The sequence below is a fragment of the Lygodium microphyllum genome, chromosome 30 (assembly GCF_053477565.2).
Source record: "Lygodium microphyllum isolate KBCC chromosome 30, Lygodium_microphyllum_v1.1.10, whole genome shotgun sequence".
Taxonomy (NCBI): Eukaryota; Viridiplantae; Streptophyta; class Polypodiopsida; order Schizaeales; family Lygodiaceae; genus Lygodium; species Lygodium microphyllum.
Window position 1 is genome coordinate 78,551,171 of NC_141164.1, and position 20,466 is coordinate 78,571,636.

The window sequence follows — 20,466 nt, forward strand, 5'->3', positions numbered from 1 at the left end:
TGTACGACCCCGACAGAAACACACAGACACAGACACAGACACAGACACAGAGGGCAAAACTCAAACCCTAAATGCAAAACACAAAAACTCAAACACAAACAGAAGAAGGGAGAGAGAGAACACAACTCTGAAGTGAATGAATGCTGTAAATGAATGTAAGAGTGTACAGTGTGCTCAATTTCAGAGCAATGTCGGAGTGTGACGTCCACCGAAGACGGATCCCAAGTCTGTGACCACCAGTTGGAGTGTAGGAGTGCTGAATAGTGAATGGCAGCAGGCTGGTCACCAAAACGCAGCAGTCTGGAGGCTGGAAACTGGTAAACACAGCAATGTACCACTGATCGGGGGCTGGGAACTGTGCACAATCTGCTGTAAACAGCAGGCTGAAACAGTGTCTGAGAGTGTCAGGGCCTGCAATGCTGAAAATACAGGCTGGCTGACCCTGGAGATGATGGATAGCAGGCTGAACAGCAGTCTGGGATAGTTTGGAGCAGTCGCCAGCAGCTAAGAGCTGTCGCCTACAGCAATGGACAGGCTGAAGATGATGTGGCTGCCGTCGATGATGACTGGACAGCAGATGGAGGCGGGCTGCAGGCTGGAAACTGGGCGCCAACAGCAGCAGAGGGTGTGTGGGCTGGTGTAACCTGCAAAACAAGGATGATGGCTGAATGGGGGCAGCCTGTCTATTTATAGATGTGGAAGGGTGCCCCAAAAATTAAGGTTTCCACTAAACTTTCTCGAACTGCTCCCCGTTTTAGGGTTTCCACTGAACTCTCTTGAACCGCTCCCCGTTTTAGGGTTTTACTCTAAAAGAGCATTTTTAGTGTGTTTTGGGGCTCAATGGAGACAACAAACTAAAGATCGGGCCTCATGTGACATAGATAAATCAAGCATCCAACGGTTTGCTGATATAAAGTAGTATCAAAGGATCCACTACCATAATCAGAAGTGAATTTGAAACCAAGCTCTAAGGAAGTAGACACAAGCTTACAATCCTCAAACTAAAAGAGCTGAAGAAGTAGTCCAATATACTTGGACTATGTTATAATGATGCCCTCTTTCAATGGTGGCAAGTTGGATATCCAAATGATAGTGAAGTAGACCAAGATTTGTCATGGCAAAGGTTTGCTGTAAATCAGCCTTAAATTCTGCAATTTGACCAGCGTTGGTCCCAGTGACAAGGATGTTATCAACATAAAGCACAAGAATAATAAAATTAGATCCCTGATGTTGAATGTAAAGAGTAGCCTCAATAGGGCTATTTTGAAATCCAAGATGCAACAGATGAGAATGTATATGGGTGTATCAAGCCCGTGGAGCTTGCTTTAAACCATACAAAGCCTTCTTGAGGCGACAAACTTTGTGCTCAGAGCCTTTCTAGAGGATGAGAAACATAGACCTGTTCAGTGAGATATGTATGGAGAAATGTCGTGTTGATGTCCAGTTGATGCACCTCCCATTGAAAGTGGGCAGCAAGGGCAATAATACTCCTAATGGTAGTAATGCGAGAGGTAAGGGCCAAAGTCTCCTCAAAGTCAATTCCTTGTTGGGCATAGCCCTTGGCAACAAGGCGGTGTTTGTACGTGTCAATAGAACCATTAGACTTTCTTTTAATTTTATAAACCCATTTGGTACCTATTGCATGCTTGCCATGAGGCAAGTCACATAGCTCCCAAGTGTCATTTTGATGGATGGAATCAATCTTTGCCTTCATTGCTTCCATTGAATGATCATCTAAAAAAGCATCTTTATAAGATAGAAGTTCTTCATTGCATGTTGTAGCCGCCAATGTACATGCAAGAAGATTACCTTGTTCCTTATGAGCAGAGACCGGGGTGCGGGTACCCAAAGGAAGAGGCTGCTTGCTGTCCCGAAGAGTGTCTAGCAGCCAATGAAGGACTCTTTTAGGCTGCTGAATTTCAGCCGGTTTGCTCCAAGTGATCATGTATAGGGGGCTGCTCATTGGACAAGGTATCATGATGCTGTTGTGGCTGAAAATCAGGCTGAATAGACTGCTGTAATGTATTTGTAGGTGGTGGACATGAAGGTTGAGAAGAAGGATCAGCCATGGAATCATTATGGATATATAGAGAGAGAAAGAAAAAAAGATATATTTATGTCTTGAAAAAGCCAAAATGGCCTATGTGACAAAGAAGTGAAGTGTATTTGACCATGTTGTCTCGACTTGAGAACAACCATGACAATGAAAAACAACTGACTATATCAATTGTAAGTATAGGCTACCACTATGTACAAAATGATCTCTTGATAATCCTTCAAGTGACTTCTAAGATTCCATCCCAATCAAAAATGACTCTCTAGAAACAATATACCCTACTCAAGGCAAGGATATCTATTATGGGGTGGTCCAAGATTTTGAATTTGGGAAGGGGAGGTACTTGTCTTTGATGGTGAGCAATGGTGGCTCAAATCTACTCGGTCCCCTGCTTTATGAAGTGTGGTTGCTTAGTTGACTGTGCCTCATGTGACTCGTGGATAGTGTGATGGCATTGCTGTAGTGATAGCATTTGGTGAGCTATCTCTAGAGCTAGTGTTGAAAAAATTTGGGTGTTTGTCTTTGTTCTACTCCTCAAAAGCTTCTCTCTATGTGTTTTGAGCTCCAGTAAGAACAATCCTAGGCATCTTTGATCCTTGTACTCCATCACCCTGTGGAAAGGCCCAAACCCCTCTTTGAAAAGGCAATGAAATCTCCCTCTGATCTTATAAAATACACTACATTTGCAAATAAACTACTCTTCAAACTCAACCTCTTGGTGGCATAATTGACAGATGTGTGCATCCTCAGATGTGTGTTTACCATCTTGTCTCAATCCTCAATTGGTGTGATGATGTCCGTATTTGTCTAGTAGCACTATGTATCCAATGGGGGAGAGGGACGTCCATGTACACTGGCTTAACATTGAATCCCTTTGTTGACACATGTAAGAAATGGTGTTGATACTATGCCATCTTTAGACCAAGGGGTTGCAAAGGGTGCACCCGTATACATTTTGCATCAATCTTCACATATTTGATGTGATAATTCGGTTTCGCTCTATGTGAGTGAGATCTAAGTATATATAATTCAAGCTGTACTGTAGTGGTGGAAGTGCATCCATCTCTAGTCCATGTGTCTTGAACCACGACTGTATCTTTGCTTACCAACAATGTGTATCCCCATTCTCCACTAATTATCTTGAGGAAGTCAATGCCAATTGCAGAGACTTGTAGTCGCTGCATGAGCTTGGCTCGTGGGATAGTGTCAAATGCCTTGTAGAAATCCACAAAGCAGCAATAAATTCTCTTCCCATGTGCCTCGCCCTCCTTCATATTAGCTTTGAGGGTGAATAGACAATCGAGTATAGTGAACCCCCTCCTAAAGCTCGCTCGCTCCCGTGCTCTATACCATGTCTCTTTGTGTTAGAAGTGGGTGCAGGAATGGAAGAATAGAAGATTGTAGTAATAGATTGCTAGAGAAGAGAACATAAGAAAAACAAAAGAACACTGCAAAGGGAGAACTTAGAGATACGCTTGGGAAATGAAATCCATATACCAAACACGAGACAATTGTGTACAACAGTGAGTCATTGGTTGCATGGGCAAAGGCACTGGCTCTCTCTCCAATAGGGCAGTGGTTTCCTCTCTCTAGTAGGGCATGCACTAGAATTTGCAAATGATGAATGAATGATTGTGGAGGAGGGAGGTTGAATATATAGGCAATAAATAATGCCAATAATGCATCAAGTTGGCCAGCAATAAATGCTGGTCGGCCAGCCATAAATTCCAAAATCACCACAATAATGACAAATAAAAAATGCCTAAAATAAATAGTAATGCCCAACCTACTACTGCACATGCCGAAACTCACTCATGAACTAACTAGACTCCAAAAACTTTACCCATGCACTAAGCTAATGCTCTAAAATACACCCATATATCTTGGCTAGGTAATGACCTATCATGATTGTTCATGTAGTTTCCTAGTACCATACGAACTGCACTCTGAAAGAGTGGTATAATGGTATGCTCCATCAGCTTGCCTGAAAGCCCTCACACATGACTCCATTAAAAATGTGCCTCAACAAAGGAGCAAGAGTTTCACATGCATGTATAAAATGTTCCCAAACCATGCTGTCATGATTTTGTGCTTTTCCAGAGAGAGACACACACACACACACACGCGCGCGCGCGCGGGGGGGGGGGGGGTAGTTTTCCTCATCGGACAGTCAGCTGGTCAAGTGTTGAAAGCATGAATTGATGCTGGTTTTTGCATGCTGCTAGAATTTCCCGATGGAGGTAATGAGGTGCATTCAGGGAGGGACGGAGGGAGGGAAAAAGGTCCGGGAGGGGGGGGTGATAGTTTTTCTCACTGGAGAGTCAGCTGGTCAAGTATTGAAAGCATGAATTCATTAGCATGGTTTTTGCATGCTGCTAGAATTTCCTGATGGAGGTAACAAGGTGCATTCTTCTTGGAAAGTTGTGTGCTTTGGGATTCTAGTTGCAATGTATGTAAAAGGATTACACTGGATGTCCAAATTAACGTGAATGGTCAAAATTGTGCACTCATGTGGATATATTGCAGCTGTAGGGCAACAAGGAGATGGTGCAACACCCATGGACAGTCAACAATCAGAGGATCCACTCTTTGGAAAGTTTGTTTGGACTATAGAAAATTTCTCCAAAATCAATATGAGGAAGCATTACTCTGATGTTTTTATCATTGGAGGTTACAAATGGTGCGTTTTCACCACACATCCATCAATAAATTGAGTCAGTGTAACATAAGAGCTACACTCCTTTAGAAACCGATAATAATGGAAGAGGCCAAAGTGGTGTGTGCTCATATGTGCTTGTACAAAGTGCACAGCTATTTTTAATCATGTTTTTCTAGTGGATATGCCAGTGTCAATCCATGTATTATCTTTCTAGTTTTTACCATCATTGTGGTCTTTACCATCTTTGCTAGGTCAACTTAGAAGAATTGATTGCTTCTGAATTTATGTTGCTGTTTGTCACCTTTGCAGGCGTGTTCTCCTGTTTCCTAAAGGTAACAACGTGGATTATCTATCTATCTATCTGGATGTAGCAGATGCAGCCACTCTGCCATATGGATGGACTAGATTTGCTCATTTTAATCTTGCTATTGCCAACCACTTTGATCCAAAGTTGACAGTGAGAAAAGGTTTGTTTTGGTAACATCACATCGTAGGAAATCACGTTGCAAGTTCTATCAGCTTGGAACAGCAGTCGTGCTGAATCCGATTGTGTTAATGTGTGCAGATACACAGCATCAGTTCAATGCACGAGAAAATGACTGGGGTTTCACCTCATTTATGCCTCTTCAAGAAATTTATGATCCTATGAAAGGTTACCTGGTGAACGACAAGCTAGTGTTGGAGGCTGATGTGAATGTACGCAAAGTCGTGGATTATTGGGCATATGATTCAAAAAAAGAGACAGGCTTTGTAGGACTAAAAAATCAGGGTGCCACATGCTACATGAATTCTCTCCTCCAAACACTTTATCACATACCTTACTTTCGGAAGGTATCTTTCTCAAGGTATTATGGGATGTAATTTTTGTATGAGTAGCAATGAAGTTTATGTGTTTGGCTTGTACAGGCTGTGTATCACATGCCAACTACAGAGAACGATGCCCCGTCAAACAGCATTCCTCTTGCTCTTCAAAGTCTGTTTTATAAACTCCAGTACAGTGACAGAAGTGCTTCCACAAAAGATTTGACCAAATCTTTTGGCTGGGACACTTATGACTCTTTTATGCAGCATGATGTCCAAGAGTTGAATAGAGTGCTGAGTGAAAAGCTCGAGGATAAAATGAAAGTGAGTTGCTTTATGTTTTCTTTCTGGTCATATGTTCCAGCTTGTTACACTTGTTCAAAACAGCGCTTTTGTATATGCACAGGGTACAGCTGTTGAGGGTACTATTCAGCAACTATTTGAAGGACATCATATGAACTACATCGAATGCATCAATGTAGATTATAAATCCACTCGGAAAGAGTCGTTCTACGGCAAGTCCAGTCCTCGCTTTTTTGAAGGCCTTGTTTCCATATGGAATGCTACACTGGATACTCAGGAGCTTACTGACTAGTTGAGATGTGAATCTGGCAGATTTGCAACTAGATGTAAAAGGTTGCAAAGATGTGTATGCATCATTTGATAAATATGTGGAGGTGGAACAACTAGAGGGTGATAATAAATATCACGCAGAGCAATATGGATTGCAGGTTCTTACTCAGTGATATTGTTCTACGATGTTTCCTGAGCATTGTTCGATTTTTTCAGACATAATGGAAATTCTTGATCTTATGGTGCTACAGGATGCACGGAAGGGCGTTCTGTTTATTGACTTTCCACCTGTTCTTCAGCTGCAGCTGAAACGATTTGAATACGACTTTACACGTGATACAATGGTGAAGGTGGGTCTTTCATGCACTTCACATTCTATCAGCTGAGTCTTGAAACCTCCTAAGCTCAAATGTTTCTATCATTTCTGATGCTGTCCACAGATCAATGACAGATATGAGTTTCCTCTTCAACTTGATTTAGACAGAGAGAATGGGAGGTATCTCTCACCTGATGCTGATAGAAGCGTACGCAACTTGTATACACTTCATAGGTAAGCAATCATATGTTCATCGGCAGATGATTGTGCTGAAGTCTTTACAGCAAGTAATCTGACACTCCAAAGGTTTTTACAGTGTTCTAGTTCACAGTGGGGGCGTGCATGGTGGGCATTATTATGCTTTCATCAGGCCTACATTGTCGGACCAATGGTAATATTGTGTTCTTAAAACATTAAGGCAGGAAGATAAATCGAGAATGTTCATAATATCAGAAAGTTTTATTCATATGCTTTTATATTTTATTCACAATTCTTCGAGTGTCAATCTTGCATCTCTTCTTTAAGAAACAGCCTTGATGTTTGGCTTTATGGTGTAATACCTTTGCTTGAGTTTGTATGAGTCACATGGTAAACCTTGCCCATAAGCTCAAAAGTTTCAATTATTTCAAATCTTTGTTTACAATTGGCTAGTTGCATGTTATCTCAGTTTCTCCCAGTCATTTGGGAATTGTGCTTGGCCATCATAGGCTGTGAGTTCATTGGAGGTGATCATACTCTCTAGTGAGAGTCTACTTCGTTGAGCATTTTAGAATCATCCACATGGGTGTGCTTACTCCTGAAGTAGTTATAGTTACAAGTTTCTAAAAGCTAGACCTGGAGTCCATTTCAGTTAGCAGCATGCAATGCATGGATTTAACAGCCAATATTTCAGTAAAATAGTAGCCAAGTTTAGGACTAGGGACCTTCTGTTAGCTGCATGTGAAGGGAATTCTCCATGCGCACAAGTCTCAATCTTCAGGTGATAACTATGCATTATTAGTGTTCTTATGGAAGAGTCCAGAGACCTGCTCCAAGGACCATATTATTAGCCTCCATAGAAGGCACTCTGGTGTAGTCCTCTGTATAGTAGTAGTTTGCAACTTTCCGTGAGCAGGGGGACTGAAGTGCCCGAGGCCCCAAAGGACATACTTTTCAAGTAGGAGAGGGCTTCCTTGTTGACAACTTTGAAGAGGTCTTTTAGTGCAAGGAGGATGCCAATCAGCTTGCTAGCAGGTCAACAAATCTGGCTCTTTGCCTTCCTTTGGGGGGAGGGAGAGGGGGGCGAGCGCAGCAGACCCAATAGGAGTTGAGCTAGTTATGGCTTGTGACCTTGTCAGTTGCTTGTCAAGCATCGTTAACAATGATAAGCAATAGTGCCTGGTCCTTCCACGTATCATTAACCACAATGAGTTCATGATTTGTGACCTTCTTGTCAGTTGCTTGTCAAGCATTGTTAGAGATGATTAGCAATAGCCTGGTCCTTCCTTCCATGTATTGTAAACCAGAGTGAGTTCATGACTAGGGTAACAGTAACACACTTAGTTGACAATTAGGCTATAATTTATATCATCTTCACTTTCTTGGAGGTTGTGGAGTGGTGTGGTATAGTGTTTGGTGGATGGCATTCATTCTCTTGGATATCGAGGACACTGATGTGGTTGATTGGACTTTCTAGAGGGCTCGAGGGATTATGGCTCATAGTGGTTGTCCTTTGCACTAGATGAATGAAGTGCTAGCAATTTACAATTCAACTGCAATTAATAGGGTTAGTAGAGATTGACCAAAAAGCTGAGGTGACTAAGACTTTGTCCCTCGAGCGATCACATTGACTAGGAGCATGCATAAGAAGTGGTTCAAAAGGCAAAACCAAATATTCACTTATGATCAAAGAAGCAAACCATGAATGGGTAAACCTATACAATTAAGCTGTTCAGAATCTAAATTTGATGACTTCTAAAATCTAGGAGGTTACTATTTTTAGAAGTTATTTAAATTCAGTTTGCCTCAAAAGCTTTTGAATTTGATAAGAAATAATTTTGTCTTTAGTAGCTACTTCAAATTCTTAACCATTTGAGATATTTTTAGAGTAGAAGGTTTAGAAGCTTCTTTATCTAGAAAATTGAATGTGGCATCTAGAATGGGAGATGTGTCATTTTGAAAGTGACAAGTATCCCTATATTTGTCATTTTGCTCAATACTTGTCATTTTCAGTAAACGTGTGTCATTTGTAACCTCTACTTTTCACTTTTCAGCTCCTAAGTCCCACACCTATATTGAAAATCTCCATCTTCATTTCCAACAAGCTCTAATGCTGAAATTTTAGCCATATGCTTTGTATACTTTTATGTAGCACTTATCCAAGAAGCTTTTTTTGCTTAGCTTGAAGATGTCCTTAGATTTGCAGCAAATCAGCCCCATGGTTCAAGCACTTTGTGCCCATGGTTTGTTTCGATAAAATCTTGTAAAGAGGGAGGGTCAGTTCCTTTCTCATCATCATGCCATCTCTCTATCTCTCTATATTTCTATCTCTCATTTCCTTTATCTTTTGATTTTCAGGGTGATAATTGATCATGCTTGTTAAGTTTAAAGTATTATCATTTTCACGTTCTTTTTAACATACACATCAAGGGTGTAGATGTAAAGGGCACGGTAAGGGAAAATGAGAAAACTATGCAAGGTGTAAGGTGAGCAATGGAAGCTTATGTGTTGTAACAAATGAGGTAAAAGTGCATCATGCTACACAATGCACGGATTTCCTCTTGGGAGGACACCTACAATTATGGGTTTTTTTACCAATTTTATGTCCAAATTAGAAAACACAATGCTATGCAAGGGAAATGGAATAAGTATCAATGTTCATGAATTTGTTTCACTTGGATAGTATCCTTGCAAGGGAATGGGTCACTTGCCCAAGCGTCCTTTCACAATGTGAGAGTGAATGTAATACAAGGGTAGATACAATAACAAAGTATGTTTATGTCAAAGATGAAGATTATAAACCAAGACTTGAATATACTAAGTGGGGAAAACAATCCCCTCTCAAATCATTGATGTCGATGCTGAGGAGGAATAGGAGTTGAAGTAGATATATTCTATTGAGTTTTCCTCATAGTACATGTTGTTGTGACAATTTAGATAATGTATATGGATGACCCCTCAAGGGACTAAAAGAAGAGTATGATTATGAAGGATGTTAGTTCAAGGAGGACTTACAAAAGAGTCTTGAATCATGAAGTAGTTGACAATAGGGCCACGAGGAAGATGATGAGTAGGAAGCGAGTAAATTTCATTTCATGCCATGTCTTGTATATGTCGATTTTTTATATTTCATGTGTCATTTTACATAGAATTTACCCTTATCCAATCATCGTAATACAAAAGCAAGTGTAGACTGAGGCTAAATCTCATGCTCTATTGTTCACTACATTCATTAATGTTTTCTTAAATTTTTCTATTTCTCTAGGCTTAAAATTATATTTTTTAATTAAAATTTTTATTTTTAAATTATTTTTCTCAATTATTATTATCATAATTACTAATAATTTTATAGTTTTCTAACATAAAATAGAGAAACATAGCTATGGTAACCAGCATGCATTATTTTGTCTCATATGCACCATTACTTTCATCAATTTTATTAACTATCATCATATTTCTTAGTTTTATAGGTTTTGTATGACTTAAATAATAATTTTTGTATTATAATAATCACAAGTTCTAAAATGTTAAAATTTTAATACTTGAATACAATACATATTACTTCCTTATCAAATTTCAACCCATATGCATTTCTCTAAGCTGGCATAAAGAAAACCATGTGGAAAAGTCTTATGATATACAAGTCTTTAATCTTGAAATATTCACCAAGGCTACAAAAAAACCCTACAATTATACATTATTAATGATTATGATTTAGTATTTGGCTTTCTATAAATCTCTCATGATTACCAAATGTAGCAAATTGAATGAATATTATATCGATTTTAGATCTATATATATTGTTTATAAGATTTAATAAAGCAATTTTCAATGGCAAGCATTTTCAAAATTCATTACTGTTTAGTCTTAACCTTGAATTTGAGTCAAGATGTCAAAGTGTACCCTATTCTAAGAAGGTTCAATAAGTTTTCACTGCAGAAGCATTTTAAAGTTTATTACTTATCCGTATTATATATTTACTTTGAGTAAAGAGTCACCTAGGGTGTCGAGGACGTGAAGCACAAGTAGATGGAGGAGAAGCATTTGGATTGAAAGAATTGTGTGAGAGAAGCAGCCACCGTGGTAGCATTAAGGGATGCTTGAAGCTTAACTTAGGAGGGGAAGCCTTTATGCCATTTGAAGAAGCATGGCTAAATCAAGAGAGAACATGGAGTCACTAAGCAAAGGTTGAAAAACTCTTCTCTCCAGCATGGTCAGGAATGATATTACTTCTAATGCTAGCGTTGAATTGAAATATTTAGCATGTAAGATCATAGAAACATGAAACGGGGAACGGGAACGGGAAACGGGGACGGGAATGCCAAACCTAGGGAACGGGGACGTGGGAACGGGAACGGCATTTAAAAAATCAAAATTCATGAAGTAAGTAGGAATGGGAACGCCAAACCTAGAGAAGGAAGAGAAGAAAGAGAAAGAAGAGAAAGAAGAAGAAGGAAGAGAAGGAAGAGGTTGGAGGTGGGAGGAGAAAGAAGAAGAAGGAAGAGAGGGAAGAGAAGGAAGAGAAGAAAGAAGAAGAAGGAAGAGAATGAAGGTGGCTGGGGGCAGGATACAGGCGGGAGCAGGATGCAGGCGGGAGCAGGACGCGACCGGGCGCAGGTAAGTTTTGCCACGTGGCGTTCCCTGTCCCGTTTCAGACAGGGAACGTTCCATCATTTGGAAACGCGGTCCATGACGGATACATTTCGGGGACAGCGATTCCGCGTGCCGGGGGGCCGTTCCGGCCGTTTCCTGTCACTATGTGTAAGATACTATAATTTGCATTGAGATGCTTTGGTGGTAAGCTGAGAATGAAAGTTAAGCCAAGCTAAGGATGTAGTGAAAGGGAAAAGATAGAGGAAGTTCTAAAAGTTACTTAATTTAAGGATAATTAGTCTATAGGGGCCTAACTCAAATAGCCTAAGGAGTTATGACGAGAAAGAGCCACAGTAGCCTAACTTACCCCAAAGGACCTAGAGAAATATAGTGTAAGGGTAGGGCCACCATTACTCTTCCTTTAGCATGTCCGTGCTAAAGCAAATTGTGATGGTTGGGTGAGGTTGCTTGGACTAGGAATGCGTTATGAGCATTGTAGCAACGGAAATGAGAACGGGAATGGGAACAGGAGGTCCTGAGGGAATGGGAATGAAACCCCCTGGGAAATGGGAACGTAAGGGGAATGACATGTACTATATACAGGATTAATGTATTTTAAACTATTCATTTATATATTTCATAAAAGATATTTGAAAAATGCACGTATAATATGCAAAATATGATAGTCTTTTTCATAGATGAAAGGTTGATTATAGTGAAAAGGCATATAAGATCCAAAACAAATGATAATCTAAGATCATACTACATAAAAGAGTTAAGAAGCATCAAGTAACAACTATAGTGGATAAAATATGGAAGCTTGGAATTTGAAAGTCTGCCGAAGTAACCATTGGATCATACATGGCTACCACTAGCAACAAGACTATCCAAACGACTATCATCCACATTGTCTAAGAAAGCCATATCATCATCAAAACCGGGATTTGCAAGTTTCAAAGCATCCTGATAATCAACCATATTTGTGGGCATAGGTATCTCTCCATCCTCATCATTTGTCTTCATCAAGAGCTGTAAACTTTTTTGCCTTGAGGCAAGCCGCATTTGGAAGCAAGTGCAAGTTTGCACTCACAAATATCAAGTCATTCACTTGTTTTGTTTCAAACCTATTTCTCTTTTTAGATGCAACATGCCCAAATACACTTCATAGTTTCTTAATGGGAGAGAAGCTTGCACCGTGAGACAGAATCCACATTGCCAATGTTTGAAGCTCAGGTGTATGTGCCCCATAATCTTCCCACCATAAGGCAGCCCCAATCTTAAACCGATCTATTTGTGAATTAGTAGACCCAAACCTTTCCAACTTGTTTCTATAAAAAGCAAGTTGGTCTTTCACCAATCTTCTCTTAGTGTCAATATGGGACCCAACCTGGAGAGCATTATGTCCCAACCTTGCATTACCTCATCATCCTTCTCTTGATCACACCCTTGAAACTGTTGATCCAGTATATATGCTGCTCCATGCGTAGATGAGTGATATACCCCCTCATAAACTGTCATGGGGATGTGAAACTTTGAGATGTTTAAATCTTGAATGTGTAAGGTTTTTAGCATATGTGATGTGCATGGCGGTTATTTCATGTTAATAGACCAAGGACCCCAAGGATGCAGTGGGTGCTAAAGGCAAAAGTTATAATAAGTTATGTCTGATAGGTACGAGGTGGTACATGGTGTCAGATTTGGGCCTAGACCAATTTATTGGCCACTAATGTCAATGGTGACATTAGAGACTAGACATTAATTAATTAATGCCGGTCTAAGGGCTAATAATTGCTCAAGGATACTCGGAAGATAAATTGGCCTATTTAATTTAATTATTGACTGGTGAAATAATTTTTTTGAGCACTAGAATAATTATTAATTTAACTTTCAGAATTAATATTCTGAAAATTAATTTAATAAGGTGAATAAGGTTGGAAAATGGGATTGGAAGATTGTCATTTTTGACAAAACTTACCCATGCAATTGGGAAAAAAGTTTTTAGGGGCTAGTGGAGTCTATTCGAGCCATTGTGAGAGAGGAGGAGGTTGCTAGTGAGCAAGGAGAGGCTACTGATGTGATTTGTAGCCACGAGGGATCAGTCCTACAGCAACAACTGACAACAATTTGGAGCTCTCTAGGAGCAGGTGATAGTAGCCAAAGGTTCTTTTGGTGCAAGTGATAGCATACGGGAGGGGGCAATAGTCTTTTTGGTGGTCCTGGTCCTAAGTTGTAGATGACAGTTTCCAAGGTTGTTTAAGCAAGGTAGCAGTAGCTTTTCAACGTTTCTCGCGATGAAATTCTGAAATTTCTCTCTCCACAACATTCTCTCTCATCCTACAACCCTCTCTCAAGTTATCTTAGCATTTTCCAGTAGTTTAAGGCATCAGAGGAAGAGATTTCAATCAGTCTCTGATGTAAACCCTAATTTACAGCAGAAATCAGGGATTTGACAGTCGCGGTGGGATGATGCTTAGAATTAAGGGCTTAGGACTTGAATTTCAGCAATTGAAATTGAGGAATTTCAGGGAGATTCACGAGGCCAGCCAGCCAATATGAGATTTGGGGTTGAATTTGTCTTTCAAGGAGCAATGTGAAGGCCAATCCCCGAGCAAACCAAGGGGCTAATTGGTTTAGAGGTTTGCTGATCAATTTTGATAGCAAGAGACACTTGGATTAGCGGAGGAGATCAGAGGATCTCGGTTGTAGTCCTTCCATTTGCAATATAAGATAAAGAAATATCACAAGGGGCACTAGTTTTGGGGCCAGCCGGGTGTCCAATGTCCAAGATTAAAGTGGTAAAGTGTGCATTTTCAGTTTAAGTGAATTTTATGCTTGCTGTACTTAGTACTTAATTAGGTTATTTACCTCCCTATCCAAGGAGGAAGGTTGGTTTCATAAACCTTTTCAATGCATGGCTCTTGTCCATCTGCAATTCGCATCAATTGCATGATTGGCTTCATGACAACATTGATGCTCTTCAATTCATTCCAAAATGCATAATCTTCTATGATGTTCTGCATTGCTATACCAACCCTTGATCTAGAAATGGCCCGTCCCATCCACTCATTACTTACCACCAGTTGCTTTAGAGGTAAGCTTACCCTCTTAAGTTTCTTCATCATGAGAAAGTTATAGCCAAAGCATGTCTCAGAGTACTTTAAGAGATCTTTTTTAGGTGATCTCTTGCGAAACTCGCTAAGAATGAATTGATGGCTTTGGATGAAATTGATTTTATTCTTGCCCTTTTGGATAAAGGGATCAATCCATGACAAGCTACCAATGTCTTTTAGCAAATTGCTCAAACAATGAGCAAAGCACGGGCTGAATGTGATATGAGGGTATCTCTTGTCAAGTCTCATACTTGGTGCCCTATTTGTTGCCTCACCATCAGCAATAAACTGGATTACATTTTCAGCCCCAACTTTTTCAACACCTTCGGTCCATTCCTTCACAAGCTAATTTGCACTTTTTCCTATACTTGAGGCATCATGTAAGGAAATGAATTGTGTCTTTCCTCGGGAATAAGCAACCGTTCCATGGATGGACCGTTTCCAAGTATCAGTCCACCCATTAGCTTATCAAAGGGACACCATTCTTCACCCAACTTTCTTGCATAGTTGCGAAAGCACATTCAATTGCATCCTTTTTCTTTTGCAACAAAGTGGTATGTAGTGTCTCATATGAAAGGCTTATAGGTTGGAGCATACGTTGCAATCTCCTGGACCATCTCAAGGAAGTAGAGGGATCTTGTAACATTGGCAACATGATCATGGTAGAAAAACCTTGCCACAACTGCATCCACCCTCTCTTTTTTACAAGAATCCCAAGTTGTTCCCAAGGTTTGTTGCTTGCTGCATTTTCCATGATACGACTGTGAGAATGCAAAAGTTCCAAGTTCCCTATGCATGGCTCCATCATCCATGACTACATCATTAGCTTGTCCACTAAAAAGAGAGGCATCAATTGCTCGCATTTTCCTTGCACATGCTTTGTCTTCTTCACTTGGGTACTTTGCCAAGAGCTGCCTTCACATTTTGGGTGCGGTGTTTGGGCAAAAATTTATTTACGCTTCAATGTCTTGGCATAAGTGTTGCTTCACATGATTGGATCCTCTTGTTTTCAATTGCTCACACCGTTTGCATTTCCATTTCTTTGCATCTCCACACACACACACACACACACACACACACACACACACACACACACATATATATATATATAGAGAGAGAGAGAGAGAGAGAGAGAGAGAGAGAGAGAGAGAGAGAGCATGTGTGCAGTTTGGATATACTTATCATTCTCTTTAGCATCCAAACATTTGGGCTAGACTTGATAGGATCTACATTTGTCAGAGCGATTCAGAGACTTGTTCATTCCTTTAAGGCTTTGCTTGCTTGTTTACCTCTATGTTTCAACTAATCTTTTCTACTGCAAAATCAGTTTTTGGAATGTATCCAGTAAAATTGATTGTCCTATTTGGAGGGATGTATTTTGCACTACATGCTCGTTCGTGGATTATGGGAAGGATGGCTTCTATGTCTACTTTGCAATCAGATTATTCCTACCTCTTCCATTTCCTTAGATGGACAGCTCTGGGGCATATTTGGCATACTCGGAATGCCTTTATTTTTGATTCGGCCTTGGGCATCCATGGTCATGTGGCCCATGTTCCTAGTACAGTGTTATGGCAGATCTCCTCTATGGTTTCAGCTGATCTGGTTCTTCCTAACATTACTGCTCCTTGGCTGGACATTGTTGGCTCCACACCAGCTGTCCTTTCTGTGCGATGTTTGTGTGTTAAGAGTCTTGGTAGCCCTTCATTTGTGTCTGTTCTGTTTTTCTTAGCTGACCTGATGGTCTGATGTAAGTGTTTCTACTTAATTCAATTATCTTCACAGAAAAAAGAGAGTGCATGTGTGTGTGTGTGCTGTAAAAACAGAGATCTGTTTTAGTCTTTAGAGAGAGCTGTAGCCAATAGAAACTGAGGCTCTCAGCCTTTTTTGAGAGAGAGAGGGAGAGTGAGAATGCTGTAAAACAGAGTGCTATTTTTGAGAGAGAGAGAGAGAGGGAGAGAGAGAGCTGTAATTAGTTGTCAAAGGCTGAGAGCTGTTTTAGAGAGGTAGACTTCTGACAGTGAGAGTCTAGAGAGAGAGAACTATAAATAGTAAAAACAGTAAACAATAAAAAACAGCAGTCCACTGTGTGAGAGTCTAGAGAGAGAGAGCTGTAAACGATAAACAACAGCCTGCCTGCAATCCTTTGAAAGGGCAGAGAGAGAGAGAGTGCGCGTGTGTGAACTGCAGTTTGCTGGTCCTGGGAACCGACTATGGGACAGATTGCGCCTGGACAGAATCCACAGTGCTGAGTGGACACGTGTGACATTAATCATGCTAACCTTAATGTTGAAGAGGTCAACAATGTGTGAAACGATGTGCATGGTGCTTGCAGCCTGCTCGCGACAGTCCGGACTGTGCATGCAAGTACCAACAGTGTGGACACGAGTCCCGAAATACTCCGTATTGCAAGGCGCCACTTTTCCATGTTCCCCAAAGGGGAATTGCAGCAGATCATGTTCCCCCAACATTCCTCCTAGGTTCGGCCAGCTGTTCCCCCTTGATGGGTGTTCCCCCACAACGTTCCCCTGTTCCCTTTGGTTTTTTAAAGCGTGGAACACGTTCCCATGTTCCCAAGGGGGTGGAATGGCATTCCCCTGCTACTATGGTCATGAGTCCTCATAATGTGACTAGATGGACATGATGACTAAAGTCCATCTAAGGAGGTTCACAAGTCTAGTTAGCCAAGTATTGTGAAAGGCACCTGTTAAGGGGGCTGCCCATAAACCACATTAGTGGTGGATTGCCACTAGGCCATGTGAGCACTCGAAGGTAGGAAGAATGGGAGGTCTGGGAGCAAGACTCGCTCTTGACTACCAAGGGGAATGACCATTCGTGTGAGTGCTTGCGATATGATGGGTATAGGGAGGAGATTTAGGAGGATGAAGAGTTCTTCTTGTTGTGGACTTGGTCATTCAATTGAGCGTAATGTAGTAGCTGACATTCAAACTCATAGATGGTTAGCAATGTCAGCAATAAGATAACTTGCTGCATAGATTGATACAAATTGATACAAATAGGGGATAACTTGTTAAAAGATGAGGGTCAAACTTGGGCAAATGAGTGATAGTGAACTTAGTGCAAAGGCATCTATGTTTAGCTGATTTAACTTCCAGATTATCCCCTTCATGCAGAACTCTTGGAGCTTACAATTAGGATTTCGATATGTTGGGTATGGTCTGTTGCCGGATAGGAGTTGGTGAGATGATTTCAATGATTGTGTGGTAAGAGGGGGCGGTTTCTTCTCTTGGGTGCTTTGAAACCGGTCTATGACTCACATTTTTTTTTTGGCAAGTAAAATGTGGCTGATTATATTACTCCAAAAAACTGATTACAACGGAGTGATCATGCTCAACAGACTAGCTGGAATTGATGCAAAGTCACAAATACATCATGTATACAAGCCTCTCAAGGCGGTCTAGGGGCAAAAAGCCATTTGGGGGGGGGGGGTGTATCGCCAACTAGGCTTGCCTGCCTACATCACGAAAAACAGATCCTAGCCGCCCCAAGTGCGTATGAAGTGACATCGGAGCTCTTGGCGAGCCTTGGACTTGCTCTGCGCTTGATCCCATTGGCCGCGGAAGGAGTGGATGATGGAGGTTCAGAGCTCTGCTAAGGTCGCCTTTGCTGAAAGTCTCTCTTCGTCGAGAGCCTCCTAACACCGCGCCTTCCAGATATGCCATCCAGTAAGACTCTCTATGATCTCCCATACCTCCGAGCGGTTTGCAGTGGGCTCTAGTACCTGGCGGATGGGTAGATGTCAGAGATCATAGCCTGTCCAGCTGCAGCAGTCGGACCAGCAGCACTGCTGCACAGTCGGACTGTGCAGTCGGACTGCCACGTGGCAGTCCGACTGCCTGCAGCCACTTATTCCAGGCTGCGCCCCAGTTTTGAGCCCCGTTCTAGGTGATTTTTCGCCTATTTATTGCTGACGTTTTCAGCAGTCTGTCCACTATTCTCTGTCGCAGATTACAGACCGGTGCCGTGCAGATCTCTGTCTCTGTTCGCAGATTTCTGACAGCAGACAGTGCAGACTGCAGCAGACTTCGAGGTGGACAGCAGGTCGCATCGTCGAGGTGGAGACACGCAGTCCAGCGCACTGCGCCCGTGTATATCTTTGTATTCAGCATTCTTTATACAGCAGATCTTCAGTGTACACTGTCTCTTTCTCTCCCTTCTCTCTCTGCGTTCTCTCTCTCTCAGTCCTACGCTTCCGCACCGCTGCACTCTGACATGGTATCAGAGCAGTGTTTGAGGGCTGACTGAGCGCAGAATCAACCTGAAGAGGAGTTTCCATCGCGACACAAATTTGCGTTTTTTGCGTTTAAGGGCAGACAGGAGGGCTGCGCCTTGGAACAAGGCTGAAACGAGTGTGGGCGCACAGGAAAGGAGTACAGGTGGTGGATTTGCTGCTGTTTACTGCTGTTTGTCGCGGAGAAAGTTTGAGTTTTCAACCTAGAAGTGCAGGTTTTGCTTTTTCATCGCCTCCGGCGGGTGAAGGAGCTTCGGGACGCTGAAGAGCCTTAACAGGCTGAGTCTACTCAGTCAGAGGGGGCTGCTTTTGCGTTTGAGAAGGCATTGCAGGTAAAGATGTCTACAGAGATGGACTTGGAGTTCCAGGCGATTATGGACCGGAAGGTGCCTGTCCTACCGGCTCTTCCTACAGATCAGAAGCTCGACGGCGACAACTACCGCATTTGGCGCGTTATGATGTTGGCCATTCTGGAGTCCTATGATTTGGCGGAGTTGGTACAGGAAGATATTGACCGGCCCTCGGTAAGAGATGAGTCCAAACTCTCTTCCGATGCTCGTACGGAGTTGGCCAGGGCCCAGTCTCATTGGGACAAACTGAATGCCAGGATTCGATCCTTTCTCTTTCTATCATGCACTACAGCCGTGATCGCTCACATCGAGCACTTGACGGTGGCTCGTGAGATATGGCTGGAGCTTGATCAAATGTACAATCGGATGACCCTGATGAAGAGGGTTTCTTTGGAGGTTCAGATGCGGACCTTGTCCGTTAATAAGTCTTCTTCGCTAAGGGAACACATTAACAAGCTAAGGCAGCTACAGATGCAGGTTCAGAATGCGGGGAAGCCGATCTCCTCCGAAGACATGGCGATTACACTCTTGTCCCAGTTGCCGCCACGATTCGGTACATTTTACTCTGCCCTTATTGCTTCAGGGCGCGAGTCTACTCTTCGATGGGAGGAGTTGGTTCCTATGGTCTTGGACCAAGAGGAACAGTTAAAGGGACAGAATGCTTCCAAGACAGAGGCGTTGACAGGTCAAGCCTCTCAGAAGAAGGGGAAGGACCAAAAGAAGAAGAAGGGGGATAACAAGTCCAAGAAGGACAAGGAGAAGGACAAGGACAAAGACTCCACATGCCATATTTGTGGAAAGACTGGCCATTGGAAGAAGGATTGCCCTGACAAAGACTCGAAGGACACCAAGAAGAAGGACACCAAGGATTCTGGAGCGGTGGCTGCACCCTCATCAGCTGCATTTCTACATTTAGTTGTCATTGAGGACGCTTCTTCGAATGCTTCTGATGCTGCGATGGCGGCTTCCCAATCTCGAGAGTGGATTATTGATAGTGGTGCCTCACGGCACATGACTCCTTCATCAGATGGTGTTGCCCAACTGCGACCTTCGCGTGGGCAGGTTCTCATTGGAGACAGCTCTTCTGTTTCTATTGCAGGTCGGGGTAAGATGCAGCTTATTCCGGATGGACGAGGTGGCACCCATACTTCAGAGGTTTTGCATGTACCAGGATTGGGGTACCATCTCCTTTCAGTCCATAAGATTTGTTCCCTTGGTCTTCTGGTGGAGTTTGACAGTTCTACAGTGCGAGTCCTTGATCGTGAGTCGAGGAAGGTTCTATCATGTGGATATGAGGAGAACGGCATTTACAAACTGAAGTCTTCCACTGCCCTCTCTACTCTTCTTCTTACCTCACAGTCACAGTCTGAATTATGGCATGCTAGGTTTGGTCACCTGAACTATGACTATCTTCGGAAGGCGTCACGGGGACAGCTTGTTCGAGGGTTGCCGGATATAGTGGTGAGCCAGCAGCCATGTGTCTCCTGCATAAAGGGGAAGCAGCATAGGGATGCCATTCCCCACACCGCTTCGCGGCGGTCTACTTCACCGATGGAGT

The 20,466-nt window shown here is 42.1% G+C and overlaps 1 protein-coding gene across 3 annotated transcripts in view; it reads left to right on the forward strand.

The window, feature by feature from the left end:
- The window catches only part of LOC148010017 (ubiquitin C-terminal hydrolase 13-like), a 71,600-nt gene that overhangs the window by 11,726 nt on the left and 39,408 nt on the right, over positions 1 to 20,466 (forward strand). For all 3 annotated transcript variants that reach the window (XM_087673165.1, XM_087673167.1, XM_087673166.1), the window contains exons 3-11: positions 4,583 to 4,736; positions 5,025 to 5,182; positions 5,281 to 5,546; positions 5,622 to 5,840; positions 5,923 to 6,031; positions 6,132 to 6,247; positions 6,341 to 6,439; positions 6,530 to 6,639; positions 6,722 to 6,796. In XM_087673165.1, the coding sequence (XP_087529291.1) occupies positions 4,583 to 4,736; positions 5,025 to 5,182; positions 5,281 to 5,546; positions 5,622 to 5,840; positions 5,923 to 6,031; positions 6,132 to 6,247; positions 6,341 to 6,439; positions 6,530 to 6,639; positions 6,722 to 6,796 (1,306 nt within the window). The remainder of the gene's footprint in view (positions 1 to 4,582; positions 4,737 to 5,024; positions 5,183 to 5,280; positions 5,547 to 5,621; positions 5,841 to 5,922; positions 6,032 to 6,131; positions 6,248 to 6,340; positions 6,440 to 6,529; positions 6,640 to 6,721; positions 6,797 to 20,466) is intronic.